This window comes from Mesoplodon mirus (genome assembly GCF_964341445.2).
Source record: "Mesoplodon mirus genome assembly, chromosome: 5".
Lineage (NCBI taxonomy): Eukaryota > Metazoa > Chordata > Mammalia > Artiodactyla > Ziphiidae > Mesoplodon > Mesoplodon mirus.
The window spans coordinates 45460016-45478616 of NC_138980.1; the positions used below are offsets into that span (position 1 = coordinate 45460016).

Below are 18601 nucleotides of genomic sequence, written 5' to 3' on the forward strand. Positions count from 1 at the left end.
AGAGAAGCCACCACAATGAGAAGCCCGCGCACTGCAACGAAGAGTAGCCCTTTCTCACCGCAACAAGAGAAAACCCCGCGTGCAGCAACGAAGACCCAGTGCAGCCAAAAAGGTAAATAAATAATCAATTAAAATTTAAAAATTAAAAAAAAAGGAATGGGGAATCCTCTGTTGGAGCAGGTTTGGGGGCAAGAGACTTTGCTAGACACAGTCATGAGGTACCACCATGTTTGTGACACCTGCCCCCTCTTAGCCCCTGGCAACCACTAATCTACTTTTTGTGGATTTGACAATTCTGGGCATTTCACATAAGTGAGATCATATGTCATACCATCTGTGCTCAACACTGACAACCCCCTGCCTGCGGGCATGCCTCAACCTCGTCTGCCTAGGCTTCAATAGCAGGAGTCTACAATAGGGGGAAGGAGACTCCAAAGGGACGTAAGAGCAGGTGAAGATCTGTGAACAATCCTGGACCGGTGCCATTTTCTTGTCCTCCCTAAACCTGCTCAGCTCAATATTAGGACCTATACCTCTTTGCACCTCCTCATCCAAGTTCGCAGCTGAGTCTCCAAACTCAGCTGGAGGGAGGCAGAGCAGAAAGCCTTCCTCCATTTGTCAGATGGGGAAACTGAGGTTTGTGTATTCATGTCCCTGAATGGCCAGGGGAAGAGGAATTCAATTCCATCCCTGCTCTTGAAGATTTTGTGTCTCATCAAGTCTAGAGCTATGATGTCCAATGTAGTAGTCACCAGCCACACATGAGCATTTAAAGTTAAAAATTAATAGAATTTAAAATCCAGTTTCTGGATTGCATAAGCTGCCTTTCAAGTGGTCAACTACCACTGCAGCTTGTCGTTACCACATTGGACAATGAGATACAGAGCATTGCCCTCATCACCAACATTCTACTGGACGGTGCTGGAAAGACTGGGGAATGTGCCCACAGACAGCTGAACCACTAGGTTAAGAGCCCTCCTCCATCCCCAAAGACATCCCTTTGACGATGTGGACCCAAGACCTCATCTGCCCCCGACATGGGACCTGCCTTGTCTGCACTGCAGACCAAACTCTGTGTGTGAGGTCACACAGCCCTGTGTTTGATCCTGGCTTAGGGATCTTGGCCAGTGATGTCCCTTTGCAAGCATGATCTTGTTATTCCTTCCAGCAGCCATACAGAACAGACACGCTCCCAGCTACCCCTCTGTACAGAGGGGGCTCAGAAAGGCCACAATGCATGCCTAACACAGCATTTCTCAGCCTCTCACTGTTGACACTAAGGGTTGGATCATTCTTTGTTGTGGGGTTGTCCTGTACTTTGTAAGATGTTTAGCAGCATCCCTGGCCTCCACCCACTAGGTGTCGCCAGCAAGATAGATAGATAGATAGATGAGAGATAGATAGACAGATAGATAGATGATAGCTTATAGTTAGGTGTACATAGATGCATGTATGGATGTACAGACGAATATGATAGATTATTGATAGATGAGGTAGATAAATAGATGAATGGATGGATAGATAGGTATTATGGTAGCTGGATAGAGAGATAGCCAGGCAGTATCTTTCATGCTAAGCCAGGGTTTCGCACCCTCAGCACTACTGACAACTGGGGCACCATGATCCTATGGTCGGGGGAGGGTCCTGTGAACTATAGGGTGTTGAGCAGCATCCCAGGTTTCCATCCACTAGATCCCAGTAGCACCCCATCCCCGAGTCATGACAACCAAAATGTCTCCATTGTTAAGTGTCCACCTTGGGGGGGCACAGAATCTCCCTAGGTAAGAACAACTGGCCCAGAAGTACTCAGATCTGCTCTGAGAGCCAGCTCTCAACCATCACTCTAGGTCAACTCTGTGTGTAAACATAACATATTTTCATGCAACAGGACATACCAAAATCACCTCCCCTAGAGTCACCCTCCATAGACCACCTCCCTTACCAGGCACTGAAGGAGGGTGGTCCTCCACCCCAGGAGGCCCCCAGCTTTACTAACTGGACCAGACATGGGGCCAAGAATGCCAGTTGATGTCTATCTCCCCAGATTTTGCAACCAGGACTCAAGAAAGAGCCAGTATGATGGCACCAGTTCTCCAAAATGGGAGCCCATGATGCCAACAGAAGCTGTAGCAGGCAAGCTACACTTACAGAGGAGAAAGGAAGAGTCTAGAACAGAAGCCAATGTGCAGAGAGGACCCAGAGGGAGAGGTGATGAGAAACTTCCCTGATTCTGTGGCTTTCTGGTTCCCATGACAACCCCACCTTCCATGTAGACTTCATCAGTTTGGCCTGATGGCCCACCCTTTTATTCTGGAACATTCCCTGGTCTGTCTCTGTGCTCTTGAAGAGTCCAGGCCAGGCCTCCATGCTGTGGGCACCAATCACAAAATCTGGGGTACAACATGAAATCTGGGCTACCCCTCCCTGAAGTTGGCTATGGGGTAGCCCTGCATCTCTTGAGTTTCTCCCATAGCCATGGCATAAAGCCCTTATTTCTCATGTGATAGCGTGAGTGGATTTCTGTTCCTGGCAAATAAACAAACAAATAAAAAGCCCACTTACTTGGCTGGTCGCTGCCACCTTGATTTGTGGCAAAAGACAAAGGTCCAAAAGAGAAAACTACCCCTCAAGCTGAGAAGAGGAAAGGTGCATTATCCAGCATTTCTAATGATGGGCATGAGTGTCTCCCGATGGCTGTTTGCATTAAGGTAAAGCTTTGTTGCTCAGTATGCCTGCTAATTGGCCTCTGTCCCACCCTCCCATGGGATGCTGGGTGCCTGTGATGAACATACTCCTCTCTCCTGCTCATTATTTCTGACTCACCATCCACACCTGGCATCTCTGACCATCATGACCCTGGTTTATCGGAATTTGTTCAGCAACTGCATTTAAACCTTCGTTCCTTAAACCCTATAAACACACTGGAATTGGGTTTTCCTATTACTTTTTGCTGATTCCCATGCTACAAAGCCTGGAATTAACTGTAGACCCATGCTTGTGGTCAATTCTTCAGAGAAGTTTGCTTTAAAAAGATTTTTCTGAGATATCCGCACACATTGCTTATTAATTACAAAGGGGTATGTTGCAAATCTGCGGTAGGAAAAAATGCACAAGAAGCATCGAACATCATCCAAGTTTAACCTGAATGTCATCATGAGGAGACATCAGATCAACCCAGATGACAGTGTACCGACTCCCCTCCACCCCCAGGTGTGTTCCCTGGACCAGTAGCATCAACGTCGCCAGGGAGCCTGGGAGAAACACAAGATCCCAGGCCCCACCCCCAGACCTGCTGAATCAGAGTCTTTATTCAAAAACAAGACCTGAGATACATATACTCATTGAGGGTTAAGGAGCGCTGAGCTACAGAAGAGCTGGTCTGTACTCTTCAATAGGACAAAGACAGAGAGTGGAACATTCCAGATTAAAGGAAGCCAAAGAAACTTGACAGCTAAATGCAACATGCTATCCTGGATTGGATCCTGGGATGGGGGCAAGGGGAGGGGACAGCTATAAAGGACATTTTTGAGACAATTGGTAAATTTTGACTATAAACTGTGTATTAAATAATATTATTGCATTTATGATACATTTTCTGAGTTTTAAAATTGTCTTGTGGTGATGTGGGGTTCTGATTGCCCTTGTTCTTAGGATATATGTGATATATTTAAGGGTGAAGGGGAATGATGCCTGTAATGAATTCTCAAATGGTTCTGGGAAAAATTTTGTTTGTGGGTGTGTGTGTGGATAGACAGAGACAGATAGATGAATGGATAGATAGATGATAGATAGATATAGATAGATAGATAGATAGATAGATAGATAGAAAAATGGAAAGAAATAAAGAGAGAGAGAGGGAGGGGAGAGAGAGATGGAGGAGGGATGTAGGAAGGAAGGAAAGGAGAGATAGGAAAGGGAAAGAGGGAAAAAGGAAAAGGGAGAGAGAAAAAGCTAATATAGAAAATTGGTGATTGTGGGGGGAAGAAGTATGGCAGTATTTCTCAACGAGAACCTATCCTGCCTTCAAGGGACACTTGGCAATGTTGTGAGGCATTTTTGGTTGTCCCAGCTGGGGGATACTACCAGAATCTATTGGGTAGAGGCCAGGGATACTGTTCAACATCCTGCAGTGCACAGGATGGCCCTACACACTGCAAAGGATGATCTAGCCCCAAATGTCAATAGCACCAAGGCTGAAAAATTCTGCGCTATGGGAGTTCTTGGCACTACTTTTGCACTATGGGAGTTCTTCCTCTGGTCTATAATTTGAAAGTATTTCTAAGTAAAACGTTTTCTGAAGAAATACTCAGACAAATGCATAGAGACAGATTAGTGGTTGCCAGGGGCTGGGGGTCGGGGAAGGGGAGTTACTGCTGACGGGGATGGGGTCTCCTTGTGGGGTGAGGAATTGTTCTGGAGATGCATAGTGGTTGCGTAACACTGTGAATGTACTAAATGCTGCTGAACTACGCACTTTAAATGAGTGAAAATTATGGTACGAATTGGACTGGGTTGAATAGTGTTCCCCAAAATTTGTACCCACGGGGAACTTGTGAATGTGACCTTGTTTGAAACCAGTCTTTGGGGAAGTAGTCAAGTTAAGATGAGTTCATATAGAGACAGGCTGGGACCTGGGACCTGGGACCCTTTGCTGCAGTGTTTGCACCTGGCCAAATGTCTCTTCCAGCAACAAAATACAAAGAAACTATAAGGGACTAAAAAGGACTGCGTGCACGCACAGTTGGGAAAATTATGGACAAAAAGATACAAAAAGACCAAAAACCCAGTTGCCACTTCTGAAGAGCTGGGAGCAAAAGCAGGGTACTGAGCATGCCCCCTGCACACAACCCCACCAGAGGGGTGGGCAAACAACCTAAGCTGCCCCTCTGGCTCGACCCCTGGACCTGCCCCTTCCCTCACCCCATATAAAGAACAAGCTCACTCCCCTCTCAGGGAGCGAGCAAGCAGGGGAAACTGTTACCTCTTCTCCCTCCCCTCTGCTGCAGCAGGGGCCCCAATAAAGTCTTGCCTGAATTTCTTTTCTGGCCTCTTATCAATTTCTGTTGATTAAGAAGGCCAAGAACCCTGGTCGGTAACAATACTGGATGCAAGTGGGCCCTAATCCAATGAGTGATGTCTTTCCAAGAAGAGGGGAATTCAGACAGAGAGACACACAGGGAGAAGACCACAAGGTGGTCAGAGGTGGAGATTGGAGTGATGCGTCTACAAGCCAAGGAATGTTGAGGGTTGCCAGCAACACCAGAAACTAAGAAAAAGGCCTAGAACGGATTCTCCTTTAGGGGCTCCGGAGGCAGTGTGGTTCAGCTGACATCTTGATTTCAGACTCTGGCCTCCAGAACCACGAGAGAATAGATTTTCATTGTTCTAAGCCACCCAGGTTGTGATTTTGTTATGGCTGCCCTTGGAGAAGAATGCATGTGTTCTATCTCAGTTCAAAAAAGAGTGAAAACAACAGAGACTCACCGGGAAGACACAATGTAGCCCAGCACTCGGGCCACCAGGAGCTGCCCATGTGTCTGCTCCAGGCAGGCACACAGCTGGTGCATCGCTTCCTTAGCTGTGGAGGCCAGAGGGTCCGGCACGGTGAAGGAGGCCCATTTCCGGGCCTCCTCGTATTCCAGCCTCAGCCGCCCCGGGTGCCCACACTCCGGGAGGCTGGCCCAGAGCAGGTCCCTCTGCATCATGCTCAGCGTCCTCCTCGAGACGGCCAGCAGGAGCTGAACCATCTCTTGCCCTTGGTTTCCAGAGAGGGGTTTCACCTCCCAGTAAGCACCTGGGTCCGTGAGCACCTGCCGCATAGTGTCTAAAACCCCGTGCTGTCCTGAGCAGACCGAGAGGATGAGGTGGACCCTTGGGGGGCACTTGGGAGGCAGCCAGGGGACCCTCCGAGCACGGTGGACAGAAGCAACCTCATCCACCGAATCCAGCAGGATCACAAGGGACTCAGAGTTTCGGCAGGAGACGGTGTGGAGGAGGGTGTGGAAAAACTGGACCACCCTGGTATGGGCCTCCAAGACCTGGGCAGGGGGCAGGGGTAGCCCGTAGGCCAGGCACACCTGGAAGAAGATGCTCGGGAGCAGGCCTCGGGCATCGGAGCTCATCTGTGACGTCCCCAGAAACCGCAGAACGGTCACTGTCTTGTGGCCAAGCAGCCCTGGCATTTGCTCAGCCAGCTTGCACATCAGAGCAGTCTTTTCGATGCCCGGGGGTCCAAAAAGCACCAGGGGTGGGTGGGGGTGGCCGTCGCTCTGCTGGAGCTGCTGCCCCGGCTGGGTTAGGAGCTCCTGGTGCCCACAAAAGGTCCGGGGGGCCTCGGCACTGAGCCCCAGGTGGTGGCGGATCTCCTGATAGAGCCATGCCAACTCCCGCCTGCCTGCCTCCTGTTTCTGGAGGCACTTGAGGACCTGATGCTTAGCCCTGGCCACAAACTGCTCCCCTAGCTCCTTTGGGTACTGTCCATGAGCCTTGTTTGGGGGGTCCACCAGGTCTCGGCTCCATGCCAGGTGGTGGGCCTTGAGAACTCCGGGCTGCATGTCAGCGATGTGCTCCTTGAGGCTGCTGAGAAGGTTCTGGGAGTCTGTGTCCAGGCAAACGGCTGCAAGCTGGTCCACCATCTTGAGGGCGCAGACCTCCAGGATGTGTTTGTTGAGGTCTTGGATATCTCTCAGGAAGACAGTCGCCCCCTGGTCCCAGTCTGTTGAGCTCAGCAGGCCCCATTCTATTTCCCCCTCGATGACTGCAAAAGTGGAGGAGATGGGAAGTGAGTGTGGTCAGCATTATGTCATCAGTTGGCTCGAATGGGAGCACTTGGTAGACACATTCCGGGGATGGAAACATTGGTTCTCAAGCTCAGTGTGTTCCAGAGTCACCTGGCATAACCACAGACAACATGTAAATGAATACACTCCAGTGTGTTCCAATAAAACTTTATTTACAAGAAAAAGCAGTGTGCCAGGTTTTGTCACTGGGCCATGGTTTGCTGACCCCTGTCCCAGAGCATGGAGCAGCTGCCCTGAGGACCTGTATTTTCCAGAGCCAAGAGCTCACACTGACTTCTCCCTGGAGGCCATTGTTTTGAAATAGCAGTCAGACTTGAGGAGCTATTTTTGAAGCCTCCCTGGGCTCAACAGAGGATCCCAGCTCTCTAGCTGAGCGAGTCAGGCCCTTGCAGACAGGACTCAGTCTCAGAGCCAAAGACAAGAACCACTCAAAAGTCCTCCTTGGACTGACCTCACATGCCTCTCAGCCCCATGAGTGAAGGTCAGAGATGAAGGCAGCTAACAGTCCCCAAACAGGATCCTTCTTGGACACATTTTGGCATGAACCAATCCAAGACCATCTGTTCTGCCACCAGCAGGCTGTGTGACTTTAGGCAAATCACTGCACCTCTCTGAGTCTCTGTTTCCTCCCTTGTAACATGGGTGTACTAGTCCAACCTTGAAGGGGCTGTTGTGAAGATTTTCTATGAAATAATGCTTGTGAAAAGCTGAGCACCTTATGCTGAAGGAACAAAACTAAACTCAAAAGTTTACAGTCTGTGATCTTATCTTCTATGATATGGTTGAAATAACAAAATAAATGAGATGGAGATGGGTTAGTGGTTACCAGTGCTGGGGTTTGTGGGAAGCGGTGAATGCTGCTCTAAAGGGACAGTGGGGGGATCCTTACGGTGAGGGAACAGTCTTGTGTATTGACCATGGTGGTTACTCGAAGCTACACAGGTGAGAAAATTGCAGAGAAGGAAATGGGCGAGACAAACACACACACACACACACACACACACAAATGGTGTCTGTACAAGTGTGCTCTCTCTGGATTGTAACAATATCCACTTCCTGGTTGTGTAATAATATTGCACTCTAGTTTTGCAAGATGTTACCTTTGGGGGGAAATGGGTAAAGGATACCTCTTCCTCCTTTTTTTTTTTTTTTCTTTTGGCAATTTCCTATGAATCTCTATTTCAAGATAAAAATTAAAAAAAAAAAAGTTGAGCAAGGTGCCTGGAAAATAATATGCTCTGAAGATACCGTCCATGACGTGCCCCTGAACTCCACAACTGTTTGTGCTTTCTGCTGATGTCAAGGAGTTTCTATTTGTTCTTTCAAGTGGGACTTCTTAATGGGCGAGGTTTGACATGATTGCTTAGAGATCTCATTGTTGAATGAGATCAAGGCCGGGACAAGACCCCTTAGGTCCCTATAATGACTCCATTAGGTACTACCTCTGGCTAGTTCCATTTTACAGATGAGGAAAAGGAGAGTCCGAGCTGCCAAAAGTCAATACGGCTGGAAAGGGGCAGGGCTGAGATGCAAATCCCAGCCCATCCCATACTTGAGCCCAGACACTGATTACAGTCCCGATGTCAGACATCTCTATGAGAGCAATTACCTCACTTGGCTTTGTGTCATAGAGCAAGCAATAGCAACATGGTAAGTGCACAAGAAACAGTAGCCTTAACATTATTATCCATATAAAAGTGTATTCAAAATTGATATGTCAGGACTTCCCCAGTGGTATAGTGCTTCCAATGCAGGGGGCATGGGTTCGATCCCTGGTTGGGGAAGTTCCGCATGTCGCACAGTGGGGACAAAAAAAAAAAAATTGGTATGTCATTACTAGCCTTAACCAAAGAGTCAAGGTTAGGATCACCTGTGATGTCAAGTAGGCCTCAGGTACCCCTGATGCGATGAGATGGGGAGGGAACTTTACTTCTGCAGTCTTCCTCCCCAAAACCTACAATCCCAATTTAATCATGAGAAAATACCAGCCAAGCCCAGATTAAGGGACATTCTACAAAAGACCTGGCCAGTGCTCCTCAAATCGGTCAAGGTCATGAAAAACAAGGTCATGAAAACTGTTACAGATCAGAGTAACCTAAGGAGACAAAGGACTAAATACAATGTGGGATCCTGGGACAGAAAGACATTGATGGGAGAACTGAGGAAATCCAAATAAAGTCTGGAGTCTAGTTACTAGTCATGCACCAATATTAAATACCGATGTTCATTTCTGAGTTCTGGCAAGTGTACCTCGGTCACGTAAGATGTTAGCATTGCGGGAAGCTGGGTGAAGAACATTCAGGAACTCTACACTATCTTTGTAGCTTTATAATGTTGTAACTTTTTTGTTCATCTAAAATTATCCTGAAATAAAAATTTTAAAAATTGGTGTGTCTTTACTAGAATGTATATATATAATAGATAATAATCCTATATTTTAATAAAATTAAAATACTATTAATAAATATCACTACATTCAATATCTTTAACTAAATCAATATATTAAATATGTTGATAAAATGAATTCATATATTTTATAATGTGGGTAATATAAATTCATATATTTAATATTTTTGATAATATAAATTCATATATTTGATAGTGTGGATAATAGAAATTCATATATTTAATAGTGTAGGTAATATAAATACATATAGTTCATAGTGTGGGTAATATAAATTCATATATTTAATACTATGGGTAATATAAATTCATATACTTAATAGTGTGGGTAATATAAATTCATACACTTAATAGTGTGGGTGATATAAATTCATACATTCAATAGTGTGGGCGATATAAATTCATATATTTAATACTGTGGGTGATATAAATTCATACACTTAATAGTGTGGGTGATATAAATTCATATATTTAATAGTTTGGGTGATGTAAATTGACATACTAATAATCCATAAGCTGACATTACTAACTCATAAATAATAATAAGAACCTATCTCTTGCTGACAGCCTGCAGTGGGGCAATGGCTTGATCACACTGCATTTTTAGAAAAATCTTTCTGGTAACCCATGTAGAGGATGGAAAGGGCAGAAGACAAGGCCAGGGGTGAAAGGTAAGGGACCAGCTGGGAGCTGGGAGGTGGTGGACTCAGACAGTCACAGGGGGGAATCCCTATTCTCCCGCTTGGGCAAAAGAGACTCCTTCTTCCTCTGCCTCAGTTTTCACCTCAGAGGCAGGTACATTGTTGAAGGATGACTCCTTAGCAGGGGACGGCTCTCGACTAACACAGGGCAACCCACTCTTCCAGTTTTCCTGGAACTGTCCTGGGTTTGGCCCTAAAAGCCCAGCGTCGTGAGAGTGGCTCAGTCCCAGGCAAACAGGGATGGGGTCATCGTAGTACACGTCCCCCAAAGCCAGGAGTCTGCTTGGGAAAAGGAAAGGAGCCAGGGAAGGAGAGAAGAATCCTAAGAGACTGAAATTCACCAGGACTTGACTTAACTCTGTTGGATCAGATAAATAATCTTTCTCACAACTAGGGCTCCGGGAGCTAGGTTGGTTTGGCATTTATAGAAATGCAGACTGTGGCGTTTGGACAAAACGTGATGTGTATTTTAAACGGGTGGATGTTTCCTGGGGACCCGCAAGGGGAGTCCCAGCAGCCTCACCTGACCGGTGGTAGCGGTGCCACTTCTCCTGGGTGATGAGGCCCAGCCTGCGGGCCTCCTGGGCTCCAGAACGCAGTGCAGAGGTCAGGGTGGCCTCCTCGGGCCCACGGGCCTCCCCGCTGTCCAGGGTCTGCAGCAGGTAGGTGGGGGGCACGGCGTTCTCGTCTGTCTGGAAGCATCATGCCACCAGCTCCAGGTCACGTGGCCTGGTGCTCAGCTGAGCTTTCAGCGCCTCCCACTCCTTTTCCTCGATCAGCGAGGGGACGGGACGGGGGCCGTACTGGTCACCTACGAGGGCCTGGAGGAGAGAGGGGTGTGGGGAGTATAGGTTCAGATCTTGGCTTGGGCACTTAGATCTGTGACCCTGGGTGAGGCATGCCGAGCCCTTAAAGTGGTCCTGGTGGTTGTACCATGGAGATAATTATATTAAAGTAAGCAGATAGGTTAGTGGGTCTCCAGAAAAAGAGCACCCGCAATGGCTTTCTTGACATAAGAGAAATCATTTTGGCCTAAGCCATTTTATGATCATTTTGTGTTCAAGGACAAGCCTGGCTGCAATGCTTGTCCTTGAACACATCTCAGTAATCAGTGATCTTACGGGAAGTGAGGGAACGCAGGAATAATGGAAAAGCAGTCAAGAAACAATAGTCCAGTGATAAAAAAGAGTCCCATCTCCTCCTCAAGGGATATACATATAATATATCTTTGAGTTCTGCAGGAACTAAGACCCCTACCCAAGTGGAGGGTAGGATGATGATGTGGACCCTCCTGACTTCAGTCAACTGAAACTTGGACTCTGTGAACCTTTGCCCCAATTCTATGCTGAAGTCTCCTCTGCTCAAGCCCCTTCATGAATATACATGTACCCTGAGCTTAAAACTTCCCCAGTTTTGCTGTTCAGGGAGAAACTGCTTTGGGAAAGGTCCCTGGTGTTCCCCTTACTTGCTGCAAGTCATAATAAATCCTTCTCCTGATCTTCCACTCGTGAGTGAAACAATATTGCCTGCCATGCCAGTAAACAAAGGATGTTGCAGCCATCGAACCATCACATTACAGCCTCCCCGATGGTGAGCCCTGAGGAAACTCAGGAGGGAAACAGGATGCCTGCCATCAAGGAGTCCGCCACTGCACCCACCCCCAAAGATGCACCCTGAGGAGACTCAGGATGAGAAAGCACAGGATACTGGCCCCAGATAGCTGAGGTACATATCAAAGGAATAATTTCAGTGAGCCCAAACTCTTGCATCTTCGCATACATAGAAAAGCAATAAATTACTTAAGATATCTGGTTTTCTTTAACAGTAATCTTTTGATTTTCTTACTACATGGTCTTTGTTGCAAAAACTCCTATCTATATATCCTGGCGTCCCCCTTTCCTCTTTGGAGCAGTCTCTCTCTGTGTGTTATTTGAGATGCTGTCTCCCAGGCTTGTAGTCCTAAGAATGTCCACCAAAGAAAACATAATTCTCAACTTTCAGGTTGTGCATTTTTTTTTCAGTCGACATGATTTATCTAAGGATCTTAAACTGGAAGACTATCCTGGATTATCAAAGTGGGCCTGAAATGTAATCCCAAGAGTCCTTATCAAGAGACAGGCAGAGGAAGATTTGACACAAATAGAAAAGGAGAAGAAGATGCTATGACAACAGAGGCAGAGACTGGGGGAGTGCAGCCACAAGCCAAGGAATACCTGGAGACCCCAGAAGCTGGAGAAGACAAGAAGATTCACCCTGAGAAAGCTAGGAAGGAGTGCGACCCTGCTGATACCTTGATTTCAGACTTCTGGCCTCCAGATTGTGAGAGAATAAATTTCTGTCATTTTAAGCTCCCTGCCCCCCACATTTGTGGTCATTTGTTATGACAGCCACAGGAAACACCTTGTTTACCTATTACTAGGTGCTGGCTTGTCCCAGCAATAGAGCTGTGACAAGAATGAAGGCCTCCCTTGGCTCTGCCCAAATCTCATGCTCTGATGTGGCCCTGGGGGCAGGACTGTCCCCAGTAGCAGCCAGGGAGCAGGGCCAGATTGGGGGGAGGTGAACATAGGTCTCCAAAGTGCAGGGTGGATTCTGTCTTTAGAATTTGATATTTTGTTCCTCATGGATTTGGGGGGTCAATTTTGATATTAAAAAATAACATTGCATTAAAATATTAATTATCTTGATAACTAAGATTTTGGAAGGATTTTCAAGGTTCCTGGGCCGTTTGGGCCTGGGGGAAGCTCAGAGATCATCCTCCCTCCTGTCCCCCATCCCCCATGCCACTTGGAAGCTGCATTGTGCTTTTTTTTTTTTTTTGAAAAACCAGAAATTGTATTTTATCATCACTCCTCTGCTTACAAAAACAAACAATAAAACCTCTATGAAGGCTTTCCATGACACTTAACATAACCCTTAGCTTTGGCCCATAAGGCCCATGTGAATTGGTTCCCCCTCCCTGTCTCTCCAAGTTTATCCTGTACCACTAATCCCCTTTTCCATCTTGCTTCTGTCATATTGACCTTTCTGTTTCTATAATAAATGTGCTCATTCTCACCTTGAGCTTTCGCAGTTGCTGATACCTCTGCATTGTGCTTTTGATTGCCTGCAGTTTGGGTTGCAAAATCGAATTCTTCCTGGAGTTCATTTTCTCCCCATCTCCCTTTTTTCTTTACAAAATTTTTTTCTTTTCTTTTTTCTTTGAAACACAACAAAATGATCAATCATCAGGCTCAATCATCAGCAAAATTAGAAGACTGGAAAAAAAATGTGTGAAGGAGATATGTAAGCCAGATGGTACAGCCTTTCAAACATTAGGATGTATTTTAAAGCAATAATTAAAATTGGAAACTATACTCAACACTTTTTAATAACCTATACGGGAAAATAATCTGAAAAAGAATATATATGTATAACTGAATCACTTTGCTGTACACCTGAAACTAACACAACATTGTAACATTGTTCTGGTGTCAGAGGGAGTGTAGTTGAGGACGAGAGAAGACCCTGATTGGTCTCACCTAGGGGGGAAGTTTGCCCCTGAGGCAGGCTCCAGATAGGGCCACAGAGTCTGCTCCCAACATCATGGGGCACATTGGAGAAAAAAATTTTCGATACCCTGTAGATTTCCACTTTCTCTGTGGTTTTCTAGGACCTCAACGTTCCCCAGACAAAGTGAATGAGGTGAAAAACCCAGGAGAAGTTTCGGAGCAAATTCTAAGATCCCTTTGGGCTTCAACACTCTGCTCTCCAACTCACCTGCTGCTTCTACTTGACTGCTAATGTCTGGATCCCAGCTAGCTCTGCAGAAAAATGAGTGCTGTGATCGATTAGCAATGTCTGCCATAGGCAGGCTACGAAGATTGGATATGATAGCAGAAATGCCACCCACTTCCCTCCACTGATGGGTTTGGCTAAGAAGTAGGGGCCATATCCTGGTGGTGGAATGAGAAGTAAAAGCTAATCCATCCCTCCCAAGAGACTCACAACAAAAGCTGGCCCTATGGATGTTTTCTGACACCAGCCAAGCTCCTCCAAGCAGAGTTCCGTGGTCATGTGGTTGGTGGCCTCGGTGTTTCGAATACCCCACCTCAGATCAACCACCTGGAAATAACAAGCGTGGGTTTGTCAGGAAGGTGGTAGGATTGGTGATTTTTTTTAAATTCCCTTTGATAAAGGTGTAAAATTTCTTCAGTAATTAAAATTTTTTTTAATTAATTAATTTATTTATTGGTTGGTTGGTTGTGTTGGGTCTTTGTTGTTTCTCTAGTTGCAGAAAGTGGGGTCTACTCTTCATTGTGGTGTGCGGGCTTCTCACTGAGGTAGCTTCTTTTGTTGTGGAGCACGGGCTCTAGGCCTGCAGGCTTCAGTAGTTGCAGCACACGGGCTCAGTAGTTGCAGCACGCGGGTCTAGGGCACGTGGGCTTCAGTAGTTGTGGCGTGTGGGCTCAGTAGTTGTGGTACATGGGCTTAGTTGCTCTGAGGCATGTGGGATCTTCCCGGACCAGGGATCGAACCTGTGTCGCTTGCGTTGGCAGGCGGATTCTTAACCACTGCGCCACTAGGGAAGTCCCTCTTCAGTAATTTTTGATAGCCTCTCCTCAAAGAGGGATGTCTGGATCAAAAGAATTTGAATGACACCCATAATCCCAGTGTAATCATGAGAAAAATATCCGACAGACCCAGATTGGAGACATCCTGCAGGACACCTGGGCAGTTATCCCCAAGACTGTGATGGTCATGAGTACAAAGGAGAAGACCAAGGAGCTGTCCCAGCCACAGGAGAGTGGGAAGCTGTGACAACTAAACGCAACAGGATTCCCTGGCCGGGGTCCTCAACCAGAGAGGGGACACAAATAGAAGACTTGGTGACAGTCAAAGTCCAGAGGTTGCTTAATGGTAACATCCTGATGTCCATTTCTTAGTTATGACAAATATGCCCTGATAGTAGATGTTTACAATATAGGGGAAGAAGTAGGTGTGGGGCATATGGGAACTCTGTACCATAGGCAACCTTCCTGCAAATCTAAATTCTGAACTCAAAAATTTACTTAAAAACATTAAAAAAAATTTTTTTTAAGAGCTTGGGCATTTTCAAACTGTTCCTTTTTAAACGAGGACATGTCCACACTTGTTCTCAGAGCTTTCTTTGCAAAGGAGGGTTTTCGTTTGGCCAGAATCAGATGTGGCAAAGTCTCCTTGGCAACCACACGCTTGTGGTCCATTTTTGCCTGCTAGGCAGAAGCTGGCTAGGCAGAAGGGTTCAATTCAAGTAGTGAAGCTGACGCTGCAGAAAGCTGGGATGAGGAGAGGGGGATGGGACTCAGAATGCTCCCTGCCTCCCTAAATTCCTTTGTCCAGAGGGAAAGACATAAAATTCCTAATAAAAACAGCATGGGGCGAAAGGACTACAGTACTGGATGTGGCTGGAGGAGGAAGGGGAGAAGGAAAAAGTGTCAGCCACCAGCTCTGGGCAAGAACCTTCATCTCTCTGGGCCACTGTCTCTCCGACTGCGTCTTGAGGATGTTTACTGTGTTAGCCACACAGCACCTGGTGGACATTAAAGGGATGCACACGGGGTGTTTCATCGGTGCTCAGCACCTATGTTTTCCTTTTTAGTGTCTCTGCCATTGAACTATGTCTCATGATCAGTGGCGGGCAGAGTCAAATTCCCATCACAGCACTGCTTCTTTTTTAGTAATATATAAATGCTGGTGGGGGCTGTTGGTGTGATGGATGACAGTCGTAAATGGCAAGGAGGCAGCATTACCTGGAGCTGAGACTCCAGACAGTTTGTTGATTTCCGCTTGGAAATGTGCAGGCAGCAACATCCCCGCCCTGGGATCGGTGCAGTCTATTTGGGGCCCGTGGTGACTGCCCAGCTGGTACACCATTAGTGTCCCAGGAAAAAGGCACGCCTCACCTGCCTGCCCACCCCGGATATCCCACGGCCCTCTTAGATGCCCCCGAAGCTGCCCCAGCGCAGGGAGAGCCCGGGAAGGCAGGACAAAACAACAACAAAAGTGCCACGCCCAAGGAGCAGGGTCCCAAGGCAGCCACTCCTAGTACTTTGCCACACCACCTGTGCTGACCGCAGTGCCTGTGGCCACGACCCCTCCACTCTCCTTTTTTTTTTTTTTTTTTGTGGTACGCGGGCCTCTCACTGTTGTGGCCTCTCCCGTTGCGGAGCACAGGCTCCGGATGCGCAGGCTCAGCGGCCATGGCTCACAGGCCCAGCCGCTCCGCAGCATGTGGGATCTTCCTGGACCGAGGCACGAACCCGTGTCCCCTGCATCGGCAGGCGGACTCTCAACCACCGCGCCACCAGGGAAGCCCTGCACTCTCCTTTTTTAAGAGGACTTTAAGCCTCCATGGTGTAACACTGGCACAGGGTCCCTCTAAGCAAAGAGCCCGTGTGACTGCCCGGGTGGCACACCCTCGTTCCCTGACGCTGAGGCAGTGAGGAACAGTTGGGCAATTACCTCGGACATCAGGCCGTGCTTCTGGCAGAAGGTCTGTACTATGGGGTAGGCGGTGCTCTGTAGGGCTTCCCTCTCTGCATCCGTATCTGCAAGGAGTGGCATGGAGGATATGAAAGGGAAGAACCCAGAACTCTTCCCTGCCCCACGGCTCTGCTTTTAGCCTTATTTGCTCCCACCAAGGCTGGGACCCTTCACAGTGAATCAAAAGATACAAAAAACAGGAGGTAAACCAGAAAGACCAACTACGCCTGGGACTTTCCTGTTGTTACTGCTAAAAGTCCCACATCCCAGGAAACCTCTCAGTCCCAGCTAACCAGGATGGTTGGTCAACTTAGGTTAGAATTGCCAGATAAAATACAGGACACCCAGTTGATTTACATTTCAGATAAACAATGAAAAACTTGATAGCATAAGTATAGCCCACTCCATAGGGCCCAGAATTTGCATTTCTGATAAGCCCTGTTCAACCTGCACTTGGGATAAACACCAAATCATTTATTCGCATAAGTATGCCCCTCTCTGCACACTATTTGGGATATACTTACGCTTAAAAGATTATTGGTTGTTTATCTCAAATGCAAGTTGAACTGGGAGCCCTGGTTTTGTTGCTGGTGGTGGCGGTTTGGTTTTTTATTTTTGTTATAACTCTGGCAGCCCTACCTAGGGTAAACCTGGATTCTGAGACTTTTTCCACCACTTGACTTCACTGTGTGGCCTTGTGCCAAGTGTCAGGCTATCCTCGGTTTCCCCATCTGTAAAATGGGGGTGATGCCTCTACTTTGCAGGGCTGCAAGCTCCCCAAAGTCAAGAACCTCTGCCTGTCTAGGTCACTGATAATTTCTCAGCCCTCAACCCAGGGGCTCAATAAATGTTGTTTTTGGTATAAATCAGGTGTTTTTGGTTTTGTTTTAATATCCGGAGAAGAGGTTATTAAACATTTGCCAACACACACCATGTAGTCTTTGCCTTCATGGAGCTTACAGCCTGGTTAGAGGAGTCAGACATTAAATAAACACATAACTTGAATAACTACAGCTTATGGGGCCTGAGGCTTCATGGGTTCCAGGACCTGCTGGAGCCCAGTATGACTACAACACATGGGTGAAGTGAGAATCAAACCAGATATAGCTGAGGAGGGAACAGGGTCCCCTTCATATGCAGAGCCTTGTAGCTACGGGAAGATTCAGGCACTTTTTAAGCCTAGAGTGTAGAATGTTCATCATTAATATTCATTGCAATATCATTTGCTACTCAGAGGAACTCTGTCAAGTCAGGCTCTGAGCCTGGCTTATGGAGGAGGAAACAGAGGGTCAGGGAGGCTCTCCCTCACCAGTTCCTACGTGGGTCGCTGTCCCGGCTGCATTCACATCCAGGTCTCTTAGAGGAACCTGCGAGCCATGCCCATTGCCCTGGCATCCCCTGAGCTCCCAGCCCTGCCCAGTCCCTTACCTGAGACCGTAGTGTTGATGAAGATGGCCACACTGCTGGATGGAAGTGCCGGGAGGGGGCCTGACTGACCCTGGAGAGGCCGCCGGCGGGTGCCCGGGCTGAGGGGCCTGACGTTCATGCTGCCTGCCCACCTGGACAGTCCTTCCCCAGGAAAGGACCTGGGCCTCAGAGACCTCACGCCAGTGGCCAGATGGCCTTCCTAGGAAGCCAGCCAGGCAGGGCCATCTGGAGCAGGGCTTCCATCTCACTCTCTCAGCTACCTGCAGGCTCTGTCACCTCCAGCGCCCCCAGGGGGCTGAACCAGTGGCTCTCCACTGCTCTGCTGGGTCTGCGAGCGCTAATGGGGGAATGTTGGGCAGTGGCCTCCCAGCCAAGGCCCCTGGATGTTGACTCCTCCAGGCACTGGAGCCTTTTGCCCCTCAACCAATAGATCCTCACCCCGGGAGCTCAGCGGTCACCATAGCTACTGTGGTTTCCTGGCGCTTGGTGTTGGGGCCCAGGGACCAGCCAGCCTCCCAGACACCTGGGTCTCTTGGGGCTCCATGAAAGTTGAGCCTGGACCCAGCTGTGCAGATGGAGGCTGTGCGATGCTGGGAGCCATGCCCAGTCCTGGCAGGACAAGCAAGAAGGACAAACTCAGTGGAACCCCCCACCCCATCCTGTGCTCACTGATGAAGCACAGGTGCCAGGTATACTGTTTAAGCCAGCAGTTCTCTACTGGGGGCCATTCTGCCCCCCCTAGGGGACACTGCAATGTCTGGAGAC

At 47.8% G+C, this 18601-nt stretch overlaps 1 protein-coding gene across 1 annotated transcript in view; it reads right to left on the bottom strand.

Annotated features, from left to right (window-relative positions):
• NWD1 (NACHT and WD repeat domain containing 1) overlaps positions 1 to 18013 on the bottom strand; it is a 40132-nt gene extending 22119 nt beyond the window's left edge. Inside the window, 6 exon segments of the mRNA XM_082623251.1 lie at positions 5485 to 6757; positions 10428 to 10605; positions 10609 to 10725; positions 13892 to 14008; positions 16388 to 16473; positions 17837 to 18013. Coding sequence (XP_082479377.1) covers positions 5485 to 6757; positions 10428 to 10605; positions 10609 to 10725; positions 13892 to 14008; positions 16388 to 16473; positions 17837 to 17954 — 1889 coding nt within the window. The 5' untranslated portion in view covers positions 17955 to 18013.
• Positions 18014 to 18601: the final 588 nt, after the last annotated feature.